General features: G+C 38.6%; 2 protein-coding genes across 7 annotated transcripts in view; one reads left to right on the forward strand and one right to left on the reverse strand.

Moving 5' to 3' along the window:
* Positions 1-17,904, forward strand: part of mcph1 (microcephalin 1) — a 31,882-nt gene that overhangs the window by 7,695 nt on the left and 6,283 nt on the right. For 4 of the 5 annotated variants that reach the window (XM_030441413.1, XM_030441415.1, XM_030441417.1 and 1 more), the window contains exons 11-13: positions 1,362-1,399; positions 1,540-1,702; positions 1,787-1,864. In XM_030441413.1, the coding sequence (XP_030297273.1) occupies positions 1,362-1,399; positions 1,540-1,702; positions 1,787-1,864 (279 nt within the window). Of the gene's footprint in view, positions 1-1,361; positions 1,400-1,539; positions 1,703-1,786; positions 1,865-17,646; positions 17,736-17,904 lie in introns of all 5 variants that reach the window. The other variant, XM_030441416.1, reaches the window with a different exon arrangement.
* angpt2a (angiopoietin 2a) lies at positions 5,263-17,892 on the reverse strand. Of its 2 annotated transcripts, none has more exons than XM_030441435.1 (9): positions 17,175-17,892; positions 12,667-12,822; positions 11,171-11,292; positions 10,801-11,039; positions 10,382-10,509; positions 9,402-9,503; positions 8,482-8,648; positions 7,211-7,341; positions 5,263-6,428 (listed from the first exon to the last, which is right to left on the reverse strand). In XM_030441435.1, exons 1-9 carry the CDS (start codon positions 17,442-17,444, stop codon positions 6,256-6,258), a joined length of 1,488 nt encoding a protein of 495 aa, XP_030297295.1. In that variant the 5' UTR covers positions 17,445-17,892; the 3' UTR covers positions 5,263-6,255. The 2 variants fall into 2 exon arrangements, with proteins under 2 accessions (XP_030297295.1, XP_030297294.1); XM_030441434.1 differs by having other exon boundaries at positions 10,382-10,512; positions 17,175-17,891.

A 17,904-nucleotide genomic window follows, 5' to 3' on the forward strand; every position in this document is an offset into this window, starting at 1 on the left:
TTCAGGATCCTCATCTCCCTTTGATTTTGTGAATAGTTATTTTCAGTGCAGCGTAGCAGCCATCAAGGACAAAAGGACGTAGCCATACAGTGAAGAATTTCCTTCATTTGTGCTGGGGCCACTTGTGCTCAGAGGCCGTGCTGCAGTTCACACCAACTCTTTGTCAGAGGCTCATTATGTGCAGCTCATTCTTCAGCGCCTGTTTTCTTGTGCTGCTGCCAGAACATGTCCACTGTATAAGATAAGCCAAAGTCCCCTTTTGAGGAACCTTCAGAATTGCTGCCCATGTTTTGAGTTGTTTGACTTAGTTTGAAGTAAGCAGATTTTTCTGTTCCTCTGTTGGCAGTCATGAAGCGCTGGCAGGAGGTAACCCTGTTGTGGATCATTCACAAACTGGAATATCAAAACAGTTCCCTTTGAAGAAAACTTCTCTCAGAGCAGGCGAGGAGAAGCAGTCATGAGGTGATGTTAACCAACTCAGTCACTTCACAACTTGCTTATCAGGGCTAATGTGATGTTTGACCGGTGTAAGCCGGGTTGGTGGACTGTTTTGGCACCGCTTTGTTCGACAGGCCTTAACCCCTGACTTCCAGCTGGGTGACCAGATATCAGAGTGTGACAGGAAAGGACTCGGTGGTCCTGTTTGGTCTCAGGTGTTTGTGTCGATGATAGCTTGCTGTATTGGGGTCAAAGTACTAGGCTGTAGGGACCACAGTCGTCAGATTACACATTTACAGTTCCGTTTCAGTGGCTCTAAATATGTTTTTCACTACCTGTGGCCTTGGTGTTTGATTTCCTCTCTGGTCTCCATGCAGCTATATCCGGAAGGGTTATTGAAAGTGCACCGTCTGTCTGTCTGTCTGTCTGTCTGTCTGGTGAATAATTATCCTTTTACCTGTTAAATGCAGTATCAAAATAAACACAACAAAATAAACAAAACATGTACTGAATTTGGAAGTTTGAGACATTTTCTAATATTATAATATTAATAGTATTATCCCAGCTAAAGTTCACATGTTTCCTATTATCTGTGAATTTTGCTAGTAACAAATTAAGCCAAATCTGTGCTCTATTGCTGCTCCACTAATATGCATGTGTGGATATTGTCATCTAGTTAAAGATATATAACATTTCTGCATTTAAATGTATAAAAACAACTAAATCGTTTATATGTATTCCGCTGGTATGTATATTATCCTAAATGTTTTCAACAATTTTAAAATCCAAGGAAATGTGTGATTTTGCTGAAAGCAGCAGTGCTTATCATGTTGTTTTTTACGCAATATAAGTAAAACAAAACATGATGTTTCTTTTTTATTAGTTTATTAAAAAACTGTTAAGTTTGTTTGTCTTTGTTTCAGGCTATGAGGACACTGGTCATGACAAGCATGCCTACTGAGTAAGTAACTCAAATATTTCTTAGGATAAATGTCATTAATTTCTTACAACACTTTAAACGTGTCGTTGTTTTTTATTATTTTTATTATTGGTATTTAATAATTTGTGTTGGATGCTTTTTATTCTGTTTGCCTCTTGTAGGAAGCAGCATATAGTGGATGAGGTGGTGAAATCACTGGGTGGTTTTTTAATCACTGACCGAGTTTGTGAAAGCACAACTCATGTGGTGTCTGGTGGTCACCGACGGACTCTCAATATTCTCTTGGGCATAGCTCGAGGCTGCTGGATTCTCTCTTTTGAATGGGTATGTAGTTTATATACGTTGCAAAGCCGTTATTGACGATGTAATGTTATTCAAAACTATAATTTTTTTATTTGTCCCTTGTAGATTCTCTGGTGTTTAGAGCAAAGGCAGTGGATTCCAGAGGAACCATATGAACTTTCAGACCAATTTCCCGCAGCGCAGGTGAGTACCTCCATTAGTTTAGTGGTACTACTGTCCACCAGTTCTACCAATATTAAACTTCTCTGTAAATTATATAAATAAAATGAATAGTAAGTTAGGTAGTTAAGGCCTATATATGCCATTCTGAATGTGACAAGGAAATAAAGAAACTTGTCAATTGAGTATATGGATACATACTGTAAACAACTGGACAAATGATGAGCTTTTATCCCTTTTTTTGATTTTTATTTTTTTATATATAGACTGAGACCACTTATTATATGTACTAGTGCAGCGCCCGTAAGAAATATGTATTCCTATTGAGATTGAGGAGTCACGTGCTGATTTGGGTTGATCTGGGCGGGGTCTGAGCCGGTCGGCCATGATGGTAGGAGACGCTATCGGTTGTCAGGGGCAATGCCTGCAGAACTTCACAGAGGCGCGACTAAACAGTCCAGAGCTCTTTAATTTCTGCGCATTTATTATTTCGGCGGGACAGAGACGGATCTACGAATATGAGAAAGAAAAGGAAGAAAGTAAAGCAATGCAAAAAGATAAGGCGAAAGAAAAGGGACGTTACAGGAACAAGCTCACACCAAGCGCATAACAGCGGTATTTGGAGAAGCTCTCGGACATCCAAAATATCGACCCATACGAGCTCCCTGCAGCGGAATGGCACAGAGACCTGGATCATTTACCTCCATGCACATACATGGACATCGTCAGTTACCTTGTTTTTGGTGTAAGTTACTACACAATGCAGGAGTTTAAAAGCCACAAGTCTTTGGAAAGTTATGAGACTTTCTGCTGCGGCTGGGTGCAGGACTTGGCCATCTACAAGCCCTGGGGTGGTGAAAACAGCGTTGTACCGGCAAAAAGACATTTTTAGAGAATGTACCCGAGTGAAAATGCAGAGAACACACTCTCATCGACTGGGGGGTGCGATCGAAAGTAAGGTCCTTTCTTCTTATTGCAGCCAACCAAGCAATCCGGCGTCTACTCGTCAGGTCAGAGACTTGCTTTCCTTATGCTGTGTCCATTTCGGCAACCTAAACTGTATCCCATTGTTCCTATGTTTTCCATATGAATCGTGTGAGGTACTGAATCAGTTTTTAACGCAGCAGTGACTTCCAGGCATGGTAAAACAGTGCGGAATTGTAAAAACCTCCACTACTACAGAGTTAAGGACACATGTAAACAATCGTGTTTTGCCGCCGGCATCCTGCCATCATGGCAGAGAGGGGGAAGATCCCGCGAGATCGAGGGAGGGGCTTTGTACCATGACGACAACTCCTCACTCTCAATAGAAAAGTGGGAGGTTAAGTAGCTTTTTCACGGATGGCGAAATGAGGCTGTGTTTGAAGGTGGGACGTCAGGGATATTTATATTTGTTGTGAAATCCGATATCCCAGGGTATAATTGGCCGTTTTTGACTATTTTTATTTTGCCATTATATTTCACCTTTAAAACTATTTACTTGGTGTCATTATTTTCAGCACAACCTCACATGTGTGACTGTACAGTTATATTTTTTTATTTTGACATACTGTATTAACACAATGGACCACAAAAAAAAACATAAAATCTGGGTCTTTTACTGTGAAAACCACAGATATGTTTAACAAACCATTTTTTATTACCTATAATGCAAATATAAATAGTTGTTTGCTAAATATGTGCATAAATTTAAAAAATTTACAAAGTTATATGTAACTATTTATATTTAAATGCAGGCAATGCTCATTCAGCAGTCTCCTCATTGCTTTGACTCATTAAACAAAAAAACGACTTCACTACACACTAAACACACTACACCAAACACTACATAACACACTAACTATAAACTCCAAACATGCTAAATGTCACAAATCTCTCAACTCTCAATATCGCTGTCTCTATCGCTGTCTCTACACCAACCGTCGTTGCCTGTCATTCATCCGCCTACGTCCCTCCCATAACTTCCCGTTCCTCAACAACCAAACTTGCTGCTTGGACACTTTCGTGACAAAAGCTCGTTTTTACCATTTCTTCCTGCACCAGACACAAAGCAAACGTGACGGCAATTTTCGCGAAAAAGCGTGGCGGACATTATTTACCCTAAGTCCGGTTTTGGACGTACCGGTGTGTCCGGTCCATCGCCTCGGGAGGTGGGCCGTGCGGGTGGGCTAGCAGCTAGCTACACACGAACATCCACAGATTCCGATTCCACTTTGTTGTCCGCACGTCTCCGGATCTCCTCAGATCCGAACAGACCCTTTCCGGACTCTTTTAGTCTCATTAATCCACAACAGTCAGGTTAGATGCACAGAACAGAACGAGATTCCTTGCTTTTATAGAGAGATATAAATCATTTTATTCATAAAAACCATAATTTCGCGCCCCGTTTTCCCACTCAATACTAATAAATGCTAGTAAAACCAGAGCCAAGGAAGTCCGACGGAAACCTGCTAATTTTTTATTACCGGTCATCCATTTGCAGTCCACTTGTTTTTCCTGAAGCATCCTGTGTGAAATGTGAATGTTGCCTTTTCCTGAACTCGTCATTCATGAATCCCTATCCCCTCCTGCTGAAGTGAGGGGAGACGCACGATGTTGATGCAGATAATTGTCAACACATTTCCTCTTGAAATTACATGATGTCTTTGTTGTGACAGACAAAGTGTTTTTATGTCACCACAGTTCTTTATCATTCCTTTTTCTCTTATGGACACGTCAAACATTTGGCAAACAACTTGTTTTACTCTTTTCGTTCAGTTCCTGTGGATCCTGGTGTTGCCTTCAGCTTCTGACGTAATAATGAAACTGAATCCAGTAATATTGTTTAAAAGTAAATTTTCTTTACATCTGTTACATCTGTTGTGTATGTTGAAACGTAAGATGATGTGCCTTTTTCCAAAATAATGATGCATGACTTTATTGAATTCATAGTAAGATTAAAAGACTGAAGTCATCATGTCATATGAAGCCAGTATGTGAAGCCGTTTTGCCATTTTAACTTTAACTCAACTCTTTGTGACCGTTAAGGTTCCAATATAACTATCACTTTATGTCCTTGCATTAGAGCATTATGGGAAATGTTATAAATCAATGATCAGGACTATGTCATGACTGCTTTGGATTGACCAGATCTCTGAATTAATTTAGTACTGTGCCTGCCTTGATAAGACAGGTATTTAATCCCCTGATTTAGCCAAAGACAAACATTCCAAACATTTATCTTTAGTTTCACTAAAGATATTTTATTAAAAATTGATATTATTATGGTAGTGTAGAATTACTCATTCTGTGATAGAGTATTTTATGCATATTGCCCATATTAGGCAATAAATGCCTTATTATATCTGCAGATTTGGGGATTCAAATTGAAATGCATAAGAAAACTGTGATTAGTAACCTAAAAACAACAATAAAAATCCAACTTTTGAGCATGTAGAATTTTTATTTTGTACTAGAAATGATAATTGACAGTTATGCATTCACGAGGCATTTTATTTTTTTTGTAAAAAAGGATTATTGTGGAAAAGGACTGAAGAGTTAAGGCTCATGTCTTAAGCTCTTTGCCTTGTGGTCATATTTAATATTCGACTTCATGTTTGTAACATGTGGTAGAGAAGTCAAACAAAAAGTAATCTAAAACCAGTGTTTTCTGGTGAGAAATTCAGCTTCTTCATTTATACATCTTTCTCATAAATACCAAAAAAATACATTCCCTAAAGACTTCCAAAATCATCATGTTTGAGCATGTGGGAAGGCAGATATATATTATTTGATTCCTCTTTGTTTATGTGCAATTAAATTGTTAACAAGCTAGGAACTAGCATTTCAGATCTGTAACAAATCTCCATCTTACATGATAATGATAAATATCCACCTTCAAATCTACATATAAATTAAACAACCAATGTACATACATTCTCTGGAGAAAAACAAAACTCATTTGAATACAAAAGTTTTCTGTGACATTTTTACACATTTAAGGCATTTAACAAAAACTGTTCCAGAACTCATTATAATCACTTTGAACCAGTTGTTTTTCTGGATGTTGTACCATAGTCTCTTTTGACACAGGCAGCTATTATTCAAAAAGATGTTCAAAGTTAAATAAATGTCACATTGTACTCTGTCTGGTTAGCGAGCTGTTATTACTTAATGTAATTGTTACTGTAGAGACAGTTTTAAGTCATAAGTATTATCAGGACAGATATTTGTAATTTAAACAGTCCATATTTTTTGCAACAACCCATTTGATTCAAATTCTTAAACACATAAACACGCACAAAACTTGTTTTTCAAAGGTATGTAAAATATTTTCATTAAGTGCTTTGGCTTCCTTGAGAATTCTTATTTTTGGCTTTGTTGTTTGTTGTCAGGCAGAACAGTCTTCCCACTTTGTTTACTCTGAGAATGACAGTTCACAGAGAACCTGAGAAGTCTGCTGGTCTGATCATCATTGTAGTGGACTTAAGTGAGTAGCCCGAGCCTTTCCAGTAGTACCATTTGATCCCATTGAAGCGATTTGAGTTTTGGCCTTGTTGGTAATACATCCCATTCAAATTGGACGGACCGCAGGCATCAAACCACCAACCTAGAAAACCAAACAAACATTATCAGTTCAAATATTAACCTGTCAAAGAGGATAATGGATGGAACTGTGGTCTTTTCTGCAGTATAACATGATGTTAGGCTAGTCTGGTGGATTATTTAATTCTTGGAAGCTGCCATTGTACAGCTTTGTATATTTTATAACCAAAAAAAGAAATCTTCACATGATCCCAGCCTTCATTTATTTCCAGATTTACAGCATTCATTCTAGTTTTTCTTCATTCAAAACAAGCAGCTCCATATTTGTAATGGCTGTTCCTGCTGTACTCTTTCCACTGGGCTAGTGCTACTCACAATTTTGCCTAATGTGCAAACGGAGTCCCCTGTGAGAGACCCCTCATGGGAAAAAAAGGGATAGGGTTAGGGTTGTCATTCTTTCATGCTCCCTTGGCAGACCCCAATACAGAGGGAGACAAACTTCTGGCAGCGGAGTCACTTTCAAGGGAACGGAGGAGGACCCTTAAGCTACAAGAGGAGAAGGGGAAAAGCTCTGTTCCCAGGCTATTAATGTCAGCCATTGTAAGGCCTGAATTCCCCAATGAGTTGATCAGTGATTAACTCCGAGCTAATTGTGCTCCCTGACCTGGCCACAAAAGTAAGGGAGTGCTTTAAAATGCCCTTGAAGATATTTGGGGGAAGTGCCAACATTTGGGTGGGTGGGAATTTGTTCCACAACAAGTTGCATCACAAAACTACACAATTATTTTGTTTTCCTGACGATTCAAAAGCACCAGTTATTGAAAAAGAAAAAAATGTGTTTCTTACCCCCTGTTGTCAGTTGTGAACATTTGCAAACACATTTGTCGTTGTCTGCATCCTTTGTACTGAAATCACTTCCTGGCTGCCCAATGCTGCTTATTTTGCCTGCTGTTCCACTGTAGCCTTTAAGGTGTATCCTGTAGAATGGCAAAGGAAAAATGAAGGAAGAGGAGGAGGAAGTCCATGATTGCTGTTCCTCAAAAGGCAGCGTCCTACTCGCTTAAACAGAGAGACGACTATAGCTTCACTATTACTGGATCTTGAGTAAAATGGGGTTTGGAATTCTGTTTGTGATGTTCACAAGCAGCTTATTGATTTCATTTTTTTCCCCCAAGGATTCGTGTAATGCTATTTGTGCCATTACTTTGTAGGAGTTGTTTGGAATTACTGGGCCAACTGACTGTAGACCAAATTTGTCATAGTCAAGTAGACTTACGACATGAATAGAACTGTGTTAAATCGGAGCATTTCAGGGTCTGTTTGTCACATTCAAAGGAAGTATCCATTCCACTCCTGAAACCAGCTTAGGTTTGGAAAAGAAAATACCTCTGAAGGTTGTGTTGTTGCCAAAATATGCAGACTACATGTCAGAAATACAAGACATGTCATGTATTTCCTATTTTTCAAACACTGACCAGTTTTATTACATTTTCTTTGGGCTGATGCCAATACATCAGGAAGTGAATAGTCTTATACCGCAAAGGACCTTCATCCAGAGGAATTTCTATAATGTGTTTTACTTTTAAATAATATTTGGAGGTCAGCATTTATGATCATGCTCTGGAGGTAAATAAAGATGTAAATCAAAGACAGTAGAATGAATGCTTTTCAGACATTACTGCTAAGATTTAGAGTAGAACTATCACAAACTTGTTAGTTTGTTAACTAACAATGTCTCGTCATGTTACATATAAGTTTTTTTGAAAGTGCTTCATTTCTTCAAGAAAGCTTCTTGTTTCAAGGACTATTGCTTCTGAATGTGGCTAACATAGCTGTTCTTTTCTTCTCTATTATTGAAAGGCTTTTAGCTTTCAGGCTGTGCTTTAGTTACGCTCCTTGGCTGAAAATTGTCAACAGTGTTTTGTATGTTCTCTGGATAGCAGACTTCAAAAGCACTGCTGTAAGAGAGAAGTATTAGTTGCTGATGGGCTACTTTGTCCTTAATAACTTGAGCATCATGAGCTGTAATATTTTGGCTTGAAGCGAAAATTCAACATTGTAATTGCCATGAATTTTTGAAAAATGTATTTCTTTGATGTTGTCAGTACAAGACTCACCTGTAATTTTGTGCTTCACTTTCAATAGAAAATTGGTCATATAGTGAGAATCCAGAATTTCCTTCCCAGTCGCTCAGCTCAATACGTAGCTTGTACGACTGTAGACTTGAAAGTCTGGAGACAAATTCATTTCCCAGCCAAAATTCCCCTGAAGGTTCTCCAAATCCCTGAAAAACACAAACAAATGTAATTCAACCTTTTTGATCCCCTGCAGTAGTGGGTTGTAGGCAGAGGGCCACCATATACAGTACACACACACATATATATATATATATGTATATATATATGTATATATATATATCCTATGCTATTATACATGACTAAAAACATTTCATCAAAATGCTCAAAGTACTTTCAGTAGTTACACAAAACAATCTCAAATATTCTTACTCACAATAAGATATTGAGAAGAAAAAAATGCCAGTTTAAACTGAGCTCTCATTGTGGCAGGAATAAAGGAAATAGCATGAATGTTTCCCTCTGTAAGGATTGCTCTGTAGGGACTTGAGATTGGACTTGAGATTCTTTATGACATGGTTTTGGCCTATTTATCGCCTACTTGGCATTAGCAATGCTGGTCACTATTTTTGGAAATCACCCAGAAGCGATTTTGCTTGTAGATTATAAGCAAAGTTGATGGACTTGATGGCAGAAATATTAGATATGTTTTGATTGAATCTTGTGAAATTATTGTGCTTTTAGGAAATTTTGGATGCCCTGCTGGAATTTTCTTCTTGAATAGCATATCAGTAAGGTATCTGTGCTTGTTGTAGTTACATCTACAGTGTAGAATCAGTAGGCCCTTTAAACACAACCAATCAATGGCCAAAACCAAATTTGGCCACTGTCCATTTGGAATGAAAACTGTAGCCTAGGTTATATTTTTTTAAGGGAAGAATTTCTTTCCTGATAGCTTTTACCTTTTTGTACTCTTGCCACGTACGGTGAAAGTCAACATGGCCATCAAAGCGTTTTTGTAGTACTGTCCAGCCTCCTCCTTCTGTTTCCATGTCACAGAAAGCCTTTAAACACAAAGAAAAAGAGTTACCCCAATTAATAATTCAGAATGAATGCACTGTAAAGAATCTGTGCTCTTTTATAAATTGACAATGGTGTTTTCTTTGAGTTGGGTTTAAACAAATGTTAAGTTGCTGGTCAGGGAGGGGATACAGAACTGAAGTCCAAGTTTTATCCAGTGAAAAGTATCTAAGGAGATCACAGTTCTAGCTCAAGCATGCACATACCTAATGGAAGTCTGAGAGCATTTTAATTTAAGTGACCCGCCCTCAAACACAATACTCTTTAGTGAGCCCTCAGAGAAGTGTGCAGTGTTTTATTTACAAGGTTGTGTAAGTGTGGCTGAGTCAGTGCATGTCTGTGTGAACGAAATCTTGCCATTATGTAATTGGTAAAGAGACATCTTAACTGCCGGAGTACTGAACTGGTTAGGTTTTCTGTTTCAGTTGTATACCCCTTTCACATTGGGCAGAAAACTGCTATCCTCTTTAACATCTGGATTTGGTCTTCAGTGGGAAAGCAGCATTCATTCTTAGGTTAAATGACTCACATCACAAACACATCACCTGAGTGGACTCGCTATTTTTTGCCCCTTTTCTGTCTTAATGCTTTAACGCATGTTGAAGTTAAGGATGTTGGTACATAGTAACTACCGTAACATTGGCACCATCCTTCATCCTGCTTTCTTTTGTTCTCTGTTTTCCGGGACGTTTGTGATGTCCAATGTGACACACCAGAAAAAATAAAATGGATAAATGTAAACCTGTCCTGGCAATGGGAAAAAGGTGAATTGCCTATTTTTATCAGGTTTATCCACTTGATGGTGTTATTTGATGTGAGTTAGGTTGAGCTACTCTGAATCAATTAAACAGGCTTACTTTACCTTAACCTCTACTGTAGTGTTGGGTAATGTGAGCGTGTAGACTCCATTTTGGGTGTTTCCTGACTTGAAGACAGCAGTGCAGTCCATGAATGTTGTAGGAGTGTCCTGCATCATGCCAGTTTTGCTCCCTGCTGAAGAAATCAGCCTTGTTAATTTGACACCACACAGTTGTACAACATTGGACTGTCCTCCTTTGAAAGGTTTACATCATGTGGAAAGGGGGGGGGTCGTTAATTGCTACAGTGTTTTGAAAGTGAGGTAGGTCGTATTTAAAGTTAGGTAGCTTTCTTTTGTGCAGTCAAATGCAAAAACAAAACCTCAAACAATGGCCCAAAATATGAAACATAGGAAGTCTGCCTTGCATTGCTGACTATACCATAGGGCGAAGAGGATACGACTGACTCAGAGTGTTGACTCACCTTGAACCGAGCCGGAAGAGATGGTGTGAATGAGGTTGTTGACAGTTTCCAGTAGCTCCTGCTGCTGATGCTGGAGCAAAGTGTTGTTAGAGGAGACTTTAAGCAGCTGCTGCTCCAATTCGCATATGATGGCCGTCTGCCTCAGTATTAGAGTCTGAAGCTGGTCCTTTTCCTCTCGAATCATCTTCAGCTCGACTTGCCTCTGTTCTTCCAAATCCCCCACCTTTTTTTCCAAAAAGCTGAGGAGAAGCGGGTGAGAAGTTCAGCAGCGAGCTTCGTCTTTACTTTGCAAATTAGCCTAATGCTGTCCTACTGATGACCTTTAATTTAGTAGTATCTGTTTTCTTGCCATGTAAATAGACGCCCTCACCTGTTTTTGTCGTTCAGCTTGTTGATTTCATTTGTTTGGACGATTAGTTGTTTTTCCAGCTTGTTGGTTGACAGGGAATTTTCAAGAAGTCTGCGCTCAAGTCGAGTTGTGTGATGAATTACCTAAAAACCAAAAGAACAAGGTGAAGCAGTTCAGTCAGGTTCTGACCCAGAGATACCTTGTGACATCGTCCATACATCCCTTAGTAGATTTTAACATCTTGCAAACTATGATACAGGGCTCAACGCTAAATATCGACTCATGCACAGAGCAAGTAAATGCTACATCAGGCTAGTTCATCTAGAAACTCCTTTTTCCCAATCGGGCAAGTGGTACAAAAAGAGTTAAGCTTATCCAGTGTTTGCCACATGTACAGTTTACTTGGGCAGTCTGACCAAGATGTAAGTGCATCTGGCTGTTGCAGTGTCCCTCAGTAACATAAAAGCAACCCTTTGTAATGTAGGCTGTTAAAAAATTAATGTCAAATATACATATATATTGTTTCCCCACACAGCATGGTCTGAAGTTGAACTCACAACTGGAAGCAGGTAGTGTTGCATAAAAGAGGTGATTTTAATTTGAAAATATGCAGTTGCATCTGAATTTTTTTCAATTTCAGTGTTAAATATGGTATGCACAGAGCAACGTGCAAGAAAAAAGTAAACTAAACCAAAAGACCATGTAGGATATAAAACAGTGTGACAGAGAACAGTACACGTCTTTTTTTAAATCATGAATGACAGAGAGATCTAAAGAGATTTTTTTAGATCAACTTCTTTCTGTGTTTGTTCAAAATAATTTGGATATCAGGTTCTGTATTCCATCAAGTTCAACACAAACATAGTTTGCACTTTTAGAGTGAACAGACATTTGCAAAATTGAAAAACATGACAGGAAAGAGCAACCAAACTCCAATACAGCAGACATACCTGAACAAGGGAAACTTACCTACCTATTTTCGCAGACAGACGTATTGAACTAAACTCCAGGGCTGGGGACCTTGCCTCTAATTTCCCATTTAGGAGGAACTGAACTCAGCAAAAAGCAGGTTGTTTACATGGATCCTAGCTGTGTGTCTCCATTGGAGCTGTTGATGTCTTTGAACAGACGGATGTCTGATTGTGACAAACTGATAGACCCTTTCTGTGGGAATACGAGTGTGCTAATAACAGGAAATGCTGTACAGTTGGCTCACATAAGGTCATTGACGTGTAGCCACAATAATAAACTGACGCAGTCATGCCTGTTTTTCACTCTGCTTATTTTTTTAACACCCTGTAGCTTTATTATTTAATGCAATGTATCACAGAGAGCCATTTGAAAACAACTGATAATCCTCCACCACATTTTCATAAGCATGTTTTTCTGTTATGAAGCTTTTTATGCTTCTGTGTAGACAGGTGTGAGCTGTTTTCACAGTTTGGACTTTGTCAGTGTTCTGCTGCTTAGCCTCGTTTCTTTCTGTGTATTTAAAGTACTGTGCCGTGTAGCCTCACCTGTGCCTCCACATTGGTCAGTTTCCTTGTTTGCTCTGCAGTTTGACTCAGCAGGTTTGTTCCTATTTCAATCATCGTAGCAGTGTGGTTGTGTACAGCGGTCTGTTGGATCTGGACCATGTCCTGCTTCATGCTGTCCTGTATGTAGCTCTCCAGCTGCATCAGAGAATAAATACAAGATAAGTTTAAGACAGTTTTTAAGAGAAATTGATTAGTATCATCAACCAGTGGTTTTGTTGTGGTGCATGCACAGTCCTGTACTTTTTCATACAGTAGTTGAGAGATTGACAGCTTGGTGCTGCTTACTACAATCTCAATCTGTATTGTTGGACACAGAGCAGCCCTGTTTCTTTTGTCATTGTTACTTGCTCTCTTTTCTTCAGATTTACCCTGTTAGATCAGGGAGTCAAACCAGGGACTAACATTCATTTGAGTGTCCATTGTATGCAGTAGTGCATTTAACTCTATTTTGATGGAGAGGGAAGAGAAATAACATGAAAAAAGTAGTTTCCCTTAAGAAATTACTCAAAAAGATTAATACATTATCAAGATAGTTGCAAATTACTTTAATTGTCGACAATTAATAGAATGATCAATTTATTATTGCAGCTCTTGTACATACAGTGTGTTTTTTTTTTTTTTTTCTTTTATTCACTGTTTCAAAGAGAAAAACTTGGTGCTTGTCTACGAATCATAGAATTTTTTTGGTGTCCTGGACAAAAAGAAGAAAGAAGAAATTCCAATCAAATATTATCTGTGTCTAATGAGATTAAAAACAATTCCTGGACAGCTGATTGCGTGCACCACCTTGCCAAAGGGTCTGTTTTTGATGACCCTTGAGACAATCAACTATCTTTCTTCAAAATCACCAGCAGAAATGGTGTTCGTTTCAGAAATCTATATTGCCTTCATATTTGTCATGTTTTTATGTTCTAAATGCTTGAGAATATATGCATTTGACAGCCTTTAAGGGAATACACTATTGGTTCCATTTCAGAGTGTTATGATAAAGCCCTGTTCCATTATTTAAGGAGAGGCATAGGTATGAGGGTTAAAAAAATTGTCCCATGATTAGGTATTCCCAGTTGTCAAATTATAGAGCGTCAAGTATTTTAGAAGACGAATGAAAGAACTAGATTTTAATTTCTTAGCGAAGTACTGATATGATACAAATTTCAAGGCACTTAATTGTTTGTGTCATCTTGACTCAAGAGGATAAAAAACATTCCTGGTGTAAACTTGCCCATATCAAACCTTTTAAATCATATTCTTAATACAATGGCTCAGATGCCCTCAGGGTGGGAAAAGGTCAATGTTTCATCTTTACGAGATTTGCTCTTATCTACCTTACAGTATCGCCAGATTTAGACCAAGACCAATCATTAAGTTATTTCCTGCATGGTGTTCCTGAGCGGCAATCAGGTCACACGACTCATAAACAGGATGGAAGTGTTGAGTGAGGAGTTACATCCTTCATGACAGTATGACCAGTGTGCCCAACTGGAAACCAACATCCGCTGAATAACTTTGTCATGTACAGTAATTTTGCATAATCACTTTTGTTATTTACTCATCTGTCAGTAGTGCAACCACAAACAGACCATTTTATTGTTATTTTTCTTATGGCAAATACAAGTAACAGCTGCAATTAGTGCTGATTTTGTTTGTCTTCCTTTCATGACTTCCAGTTTGTGTTCTTGGATACACACAGGGATGTGTTGTCAGAGGAAGGTTGTCATTGGAATTGTTGGCAGGATGTCCCATTGACAGTCGATGATCTAATCAGTTGTTTACTCCATGTGCCTCAAAGGCGTCAGTCAGGAATGACTATGTTCCTCATTCACTTGTGAGCGTGACAACAGATTGTTTTCCTCAGCGGTCATCAGCTGGTGCGGCGTAAATAGGAATTTCGGAAGTAGAGTGAGTGTACTTTAAATAAGGAAATCACACCTGATGGAAGGACTGTGAACTGATTTGGAAAGTATGGTTGTGGATCCCAGGAAGGTTTCTTCTTTAGACATCATGAATAGTGATTGACTAATATTTATTTTTTCCACAGCCAGTAACAACTAGAAGTAACTGAGTTACAGATAACTGATATACAATGGCAGTATAAATACAAATCTTAATGTAGACATTTTGAATAACCACTCCACCACTTTTATTTGATAACTAATTTAAAAAAAAATTGTTGTGGGCAGGACATTGAGTGAGATGACAGTGTGGTGAGTACTGCTAGAGAGAGGATACTACATCAATTCATGATTAAACAAAAAAACACAGATGCTAAAAGTTGTAGAAATGCTAGAATATCGGCCCAAATAATCTGTATCTATACCTCATCCTGAACATGTTTGTAGTATTTATGTTTTGCTCAAGCCATATGGCAGGCCAGCCTCTGCCCACTTTGGCCAGCGATGCTCAAAATTAAGTTGCGATTACTTGTTTTCTCAAGTTTCTATCTGAGCTCTTCTATCCATCCATATAAAGCAAACTGTAAACGTGTTATTAAAGTTACTGTCACTGTCAGGAATGTATGTATTCACCCGTGTATGTTTGTTGGCCAGTTGGTTTGTCGGCAAGATTAAACAAAAACTACTGAGCAGATTTCCTCAAAACTTGGATGGATTATTATTTTAGTGTTTTGAATCTGGATAGAAAGACAGGAGTCAGGAGTTTTTTTCTGACTTTTACTGTTACTTTTACTAACATTGCAACATTGCACATTTTGCTATTCAGGCCAAGCTATTGGATTAACTGTAGAAGAAATGTGGCTTATCTTATTTTATCTGTGATGACAGGAGTTATGGAAAAACACCTCACTCACCTCCCTTCTCTACCACTCTTGTGATCGCACATAGCAAGTCTAATGCTTATGCTTTGTTAAAAAAAGAGTTGTTGTAAGGTGTCATATTTAATAGTGAGAATATGTATTATATTTGGGTGCTATTAGATTTCAAGAGTGTTGAAATCACACCTTAGCTGTGTTTTTTTCTTTGATATCATATCATGTGCAAATGAATTTGATGAAGTCATACAGTTTTGGAGTCCTCCTCCATGTGTGTAAGAAATATGTAGCCACTTGGTGCTGTTGGACTTTGTGAATTTTTGAGCTGTCTTTGATTTCTGAGTCAGCTCTTGAGCTGCTGTGAGCGTAGTTACTGAGTAGCAGTGTATAAATCGTGAAGAACGTCAAAGAAAGTGCTCTGAGGTCCCCTGTGGATCAGATCAGAGCTTGTTTTAGCTTTTATTTGCGCAATCAAGCTTAGAAGTTTCCTTGTCCTGACTGGCTCGTCTTGTATAGTTCAGATCGGTTATCACATTTTGAAGAGAGGGAGCTAGAGGAGGAGGTAGTTCACCTCTTTCACTCAGACAAGTTAATGGTTCAGTACACTGAAAGGGAAGTATGCATCCCTCATGTGGACACCTGTGTGGAGTCTTTGTCAGTCATCAAACCCATTATGTCTCTTTGCACTGAATGGAAGTGTCTCACAGACACTCGGCTCATTCTTTTCTGTCTGTTCCCAGATTTGCTAAATCAAATGATTGGGAAAGAAATAAATATTTTAAATGAAATATGGCTGGTTTCAATCTGCTTGACAATTTGATTTGTTACTGGGAGACGGAACAGTTCATTTAGACAAAATAGTTCCTGTTAGTTTTAGCTCATTCACACCGGAGCATTTATCACTGTTTTGTGGGTCAGGCCGGAATGGTAAATATTGATGCAATACTTGTATAAAGCAGCAATACTGAATACCTCTTTGAATACCAAGGCAAAAGGGGGGAAAAAATGTCCGAGGTGCTAGGTCTGAAGAAATTATTCAAATATTATTAAAATAGCAATTTTGCTAAGATGCCCAGGGCTACAGATCATGTATATTTTCAGTGGAAATGAAATATATTTCACATATTGGACAGCATACACAATATCCCATATATCGATTGACTAATAAACAACACAGTGCAGTTACAAAGAAACACATACCAGCAAATTTGTAATAGTCTTGATATCTGTTCAGTCATGGGTTGACAATCTTGATTCGAGATAGGTTTTTATAGCTTCGCTTCTTTTGAAACTATTGAATATGAATATCACATTGTTTTCTTACATGTTGTATCTACTTAACACTAGTTTTGACACCCTCTCAAGCAGTTCAGTATGACACAGAATAAGCTGCCAATCATGTGAAAAATCAAGAACAGCACCTATCCTTAAAGAACTTTCTTGTCTCTCGTATGTCAAACTTTTCCTGTGTTCCACGTAGTGATGCATATAAGATAATTCTTTGAACATTTTAGCAGGAAATCTTGCTACAGTCCATCTGAATGATCTTCATGTTCCAGACAAGGTGTTTGGTTTTCTTTAGAACTGCTCCTTTCATTGGTTTATATTTGAAAGGAAGTTTCCAGTAACACATCTATCGTGGGTTACTTTTTTTTAATTTCTCTAGCACATTTAGTCTCTTTACACATCATATTGGTTTCCTTTTTCCTTCCAACTTTACCTTGAGCAGCCACTGTGTGTTGTTCTCCATGGTGATCTCCAGTTGTTCCAGCCTCTGAGCCGAGTCATCGTTGTCCACCAGTCCATCCTTTTGAACTGGATAGTTGTAGTTGCTGCTCTGAGTTTGGCAGTTTTCCTGCTCCGGCAGCAGAAAGGTGTAGCTACACGGCCCATTTTGAATCTGATATTGTCTCTTACCCGCAGCACTGTACACTGTCCCCAGACCGAGCCAGAAACTTAAAACTAATAAGTCCACATTAAACATCTTCATAGTTAGGCTTTTTACCCTAAATTTAAGTCAGTAAAATTGTGACTCCTTGGATTTTTCCTTAAACTTCTCTCAATGACTGGTTCCCCAACAGCATCGAACTGTAAACAATCCTCTTGAGGTTCTGCAGATTCCTTTTATTACGTCTCAGTGGTAGGAGGAGAAAAAGTAACCAGGAATTGGAGTTTGTGTGTCATTCCCTTAGGTTACCAGTGCCAGACTGCATGTGCTCGCCTTTCATCAAGCCCCAAACCACTTGTTGGAGCTGCCCATGGCCCCTCTGATTAGCTAACTGTGAGTTTAAACCACTCCTCCCTCCCCTCCTCAGCGTGGCCAGTCACTGTGAAGAGCAGTGAAGTGGAGATTCCTTTCAGCACACACTCACTAAACAACACAGAGGCGCAGATGCACAAAATCACACACCTTCCACTATATCCTCTACAATACCCACATGTTTTTTTCT

Source organism: Sparus aurata, chromosome 15, assembly GCF_900880675.1.
Source record: "Sparus aurata chromosome 15, fSpaAur1.1, whole genome shotgun sequence".
NCBI lineage: Eukaryota > Metazoa > Chordata > Actinopteri > Spariformes > Sparidae > Sparus > Sparus aurata.